This window comes from Capsicum annuum, unplaced genomic scaffold (genome assembly GCF_002878395.1).
Source record: "Capsicum annuum cultivar UCD-10X-F1 unplaced genomic scaffold, UCD10Xv1.1 ctg5343, whole genome shotgun sequence".
Lineage (NCBI taxonomy): Eukaryota > Viridiplantae > Streptophyta > Magnoliopsida > Solanales > Solanaceae > Capsicum > Capsicum annuum.
This window is the reverse complement of record NW_025861548.1, coordinates 3487-8440: the sequence shown is the minus strand read 5'-3', so window position 1 is coordinate 8440 and position 4954 is coordinate 3487. Positions and strand designations below refer to the sequence as shown.

The 4954-nt window shown below is 36.9% G+C and overlaps 1 protein-coding gene across 1 annotated transcript; it reads right to left on the bottom strand.

The window, feature by feature from the left end:
- Window positions 1-225: 225 nt before the first annotated feature.
- LOC124893066 (methyl-CpG-binding domain-containing protein 6-like) lies at window positions 226-4533 on the bottom strand. The gene is made up of 3 exons (XM_047404200.1): window positions 3820-4533; window positions 936-1043; window positions 226-821 (listed from the first exon to the last, which is right to left on the bottom strand). The coding sequence occupies exons 1-3, from the start codon at window positions 4327-4329 to the stop codon at window positions 558-560; spliced, it is 882 nt and encodes a 293-aa protein (XP_047260156.1). The 5' UTR covers window positions 4330-4533; the 3' UTR covers window positions 226-557.
- Window positions 4534-4954: the final 421 nt, after the last annotated feature.

Genomic DNA, 4954 nt, shown 5'->3' with positions numbered 1-4954 from the left:
GATTCATATATTACAAAGAAATTGAAATAGTTATATACAAGCATATATATTTATGTTCGCGCGACGCGCGGATATATTTACTAGTAATAATAATAAAGACAATCGATAGCACAAAATATCCAGCATTCATGCAGAATCAGAGAAAGGTCACACTTCAGGAGCTACACCTGAAACGGTGCCATATAAACAACCTACTCTAATGTAAGCATTAGTGGCTCGGACCTGTGATAAAACAATCTGTCATTCACATGCATAAGATAAGACCAGCTCATACTCAATAACTACAGTATTTTCATACTTGAGACAATTTTTCACATATGTCCATCCTAGTAAGATGCTTCAAATTTACTGGTTCGATGGCACCAACAACAGACCATACTAATACACCATGAACAGAAGTTAGGAGGAGCAACATTTGCCTATTCCTATGCCAAAGCAAGAAGCTATCAACAACTATGAGGTCCCTATGCTAAATCCAAAAGAAAGTGAGCCCAATTCAGATGAGATTTGACACACTATCTAGTCTAGCCAGATACTGAGACAGGTTCTTTAACTGGTTACTGCACATTAGAGACGCCTGCCTCCTCATTTGCATTCCTTTGCGACACAGCCGAGAAGACAGCATCCCATTCTTCTCTTTCGCCTTCAGGAACCATGTCGCCATCAATAAAAGGTGTCCAAGTATCTGCACAACTATCTGTCTGAACCCAGCACACACACTCTGCCGGATTCGCAGCATCAAGGCAAGAATAGGTAATTTTCTCTTTTCCTTTTTCCGAGCTGCTCTTCTTCTGTTTCTTGCTACTGCGGGTCACAGATGGCTGCAAAAGAAACAGTACCATCAAAACACACAAGAAGATGTCTGTTTCTTTGTAGCAAAGGGAAGAATAATACAAATATAGAGTGATAGGTTATTAACGTTTTGATTCACTCACTGTAGCATCACCACCAGTGTCGTCCTTGCACTTGCCACCTGTTCCCAGGAAATCAAGCACCTCAGTCTTTGACTGGAATTTAGTCCCACAGAATGGATCATAATAATACTGCAGAATTCAGGACACAAAACAATTAGACCCAATGCCTAATATACAACTCGGTTTATATGTCAACGACTTCAATCAATAAGAATGCAAATCCAAAGAGCACGGCGTAATAATATTTTCAACTAAACCAACTCAATAATGCTCAACCACCAGCAACTGGAAGGGAAAAAAGGGAAACATAAACAATCCCCCACATAGTGTAACAACTAAACAGGCAGGGGCAAATCACAGCAGACCACAGAAGAGTGGAAGTGAGAGAGCAGAAGCGTTTCAGTCCACCACAATCAACCTAAGAAGATATCAAGGCTATAGGTACAAACAATTATTTTCTTGACGGCAAGTGATATTATACAACATCAAAAGAAGGAGTGCCTTTTCTTTCAGGAATAACGGCAGTACAACTTGGCAGCGTGTCAAATGTTCCTCTGGATACTTGCCTCCTCTAACTAGTACAGGTATTGGATAATGTTGCCCATTAGGAGAGATGACGCCTGCCCACTTCACCTTTATTGCCTCATACACTTCCAGAAAATTTCTGTGATTGCCTTCAATAAACACATCTCTTTGTTTTCAAAAATAAATAAATAAATAATGATGCCTTCAATAAGCATTACCATCCTTGCTCTTGTTTCTCGAGCACATCAGGTGATCATACTGAACTTTTGGACTAATCTACCTCAATTTCCTTCTCATTACTTCAAAGGAAAAGCGCCAAAATTGCCCGTCTACTATTCGACGACCACTTCTTCCCTCTGTTTAAATCCATCGCCGTGACAAAAGTGGGCCATTTATTCCGTTAATGGACTAACAGCCGTTAGTCCCTACTAAAGCTGGTCTAACCCTACAGGTTCACAGTTCAAACCCAATTAAGCCTAAAGGCACAAGTACCATTTGGAGCTATTGGAAGGATTTTCTTACATCTAATGGATTTAATTAACAAATGAGAAGTTTATTTAAAGAATAAAAAAATCAACCAACTACTACGATCATAATTCGTATTAATAGTTGTGGTTATGATTAGAATCTATCATCTACATTCTAATTTTTGTTTGCACCTCCACATAGGAGTCAAACTAAATTTGCCTAAGGGAGTAATAATTAATACAAGCCATTCAATTTCTCTACACTAACCACATTCATAAAGGCATTCAGCAACCTCAAGTTCACACTTTTCTTCACAAAATCATGTAATAAATGTGAATTAGAAAGGTAAAAAAGAATTACTCAGTTCAACGCATATGCATACAAACCAACAGTTTCTACTTGCCCTATCCACTTGAGAAAACAAGCATTCTTTTCAAAGGAAAGTAGTCTCCTGATTTTAATTATATACGAAATGAAATCTACAGTTTGAGCCGAGGGTCTAACAGAGACAACTTCTCTACCTTCACAAAGTAGGGGTAACATAAGGCTGTAAACCCATCACCCTCCCCAAGACCCCACTTTTGGGATTACACTAGATATGTTGTTGTTATGAAATCTACAATTTCATCATAAGGTCCTCCAAACCTAAATACTACTAGCATAACATGTTGCACTTGTCCAGAAGAAGCTTTTCTTTTCCTCATGTAAATCATCTACGAAAAGAAAGAGATCGAGTTAATCCACATAGAGGACTTCACAAAGGAAGCAAAAGAGTCATTCCAACAATTGCTCACCTTATATCTTTCAATGGAAAAAACTATTCTCATCACCACAATCAGTCAGTTAATTAAAGTTCAAATATTCCTGAAACTTTGAAAGGAATATTTTATTCCAGCTTCAACAGAAAACTCTCCCAATCTCACTGAAGCGAAGTTCTACAGTTCAGTGTCAAAAGGAAGAAACTAATAATTTCGCTATACGACAACCTTGCAGAATAACAAGCTTATCAGTTGTTCATAATCAAAGCACAACAGTCTCTACTCTCTACTTCTATTCAACACTGCAAACCAAAAATAAAAGAATTCATGCACTAGTTTCTGAAACAAACTCAAATTTGAACTCCAATGCTGAAAGTAAAAACTATAGAGGGAAAAACCAACCACATTTTCAGATGCATTTGCTTTAACACACAAGTACCAACAACAACAACATACCTGTGTAATCCTATAGGTGGGTCTGGGGAGGGTAGAAATAAGTTGTGCAGACTCTTCAATTTTGATGTTGCACCCGTGTCAGATTCTCCAAGGATACAATACAATACTTTTGGAGAATCCGACACGCACCTGTTGACATTTTTGAAGAGTCGAAGCAATATAAGGTAAAATGTATGCAGACCTTATCGCTACATCCTAAAAGGTAGAGAGACTATTTCCTAAAGACCCTCGGCACGAGTAACATCTATCAAAATAGTTAAAAAAGTACAAGCATAAAATGCAGAAGTAAAACAGACATAAGACATAGCACATAACAGACAAATGAGCTATGCAGACTCTTTGACTTTCGATGTTGCACCCCGTCAAATACTTCAAAAATACACTACTTTTGGAAAATCCGACACGCACCTGTTTACATTTTTGAAAAGTCCAAGCAATATAAGAAAAAATATACGCAAACCTTATCTCTACATCCTGAAAAGTAGAGAGACTGTTTCTGAAAGACCCTCAACTCAAGTTACACACATCAAAGCAATTAAAAGAAAAGTTACAAACATAAAATAAAGCATAAACCCTAGATTTCTATTTTTGTTTTTCGAAAAATGGTAACTTTTATAAACCTTAGATTCCTTTGTTAAAGTTGCACAAAGTAACCAACCATTATATGTATATATATAGTTTAAGAGACGGAAATTTACTCTATCTATAGTTCCAGCAAAAGCGCCATCGATATGAACTTCCGTTACAAATTTCCAATCCTCCGGCAACCAGCTCGGCCTTGCAACATTCACCTCAATCGATCTATTCACCTTATGCATAGGCGTAACCGTCCCAGCCACCAATTCCGTCATCTGAACCTCCATCTTACTCTCCGATTCCACCGACGCCGAAGTAGCTAGGTCGACCACCTTTCCTTTTTCTACAACGACGTCAGCTTTGTTTGGTTTGGCGGTTTCAACCCGAGCATTCGTCTCACCGTTGATGTAGGTTTCCGATTGTAACAATGGATCTGGCGGTATACCATCATCACCTCCGATAACAGTAACGACCGGCATGGTGTCGGCAGCAGCGGGGTCAGTCATCGGGGGAAGCATTGAAAGAGTTAAATAAGGAGAAAAAAATTGAATTGGACTGACAGTATATATTTTTGTTTGCACTTTAAAGTAAATCTTCTTCTTAAACAATATATATAACATAACATTCCTCATTATTCTAGAAATGTATTTAATTTTTTTCCTAAAGAAGTACAAAACTCATTACGTAGTCAAAGTGATGTGGCACAAAATAATTGTATAAAAGAAATTCAACTTTTTTATGATTCTTCTATAAATAAGTTATAAAGCAAAATAAATTCATTGAAACGTTGGGGTCTTAACATTTAATGACAATATGAAATATAAAAGATACGACGTACCATGTTTTTAACTTCATTTGGGAACTTAATAAGTTTTATTCCTATTTTGTTTTAATGGAGAAGGAAGTAAAAGGAATACAATAAAGATATTCTTTATTGTATTCCTGTTACTTCCTTCTCCATTAAAACAAAATAGGAATAAAACTTATTAAGTTTCCAAATGAAGTTGAAAACATGGAACATATTTATTGTATTCCTCTTACTTCCTTCTCCATTAAAACAAAATAGGAATAAAACTTATTAAGTTCCCAAATGAAGTTGAAAACATGGTACGTCGTATCTTTTTATATTTCATATTGTCATATATGTGAAAATAAACTAGTATATCAAGTACAACAACAACAATATACCCAGTGTATTCTCACAAGGTGGGGTCTGGGGAGGGTAAGTGTACACAGTCCATACCACTACCTCAGATG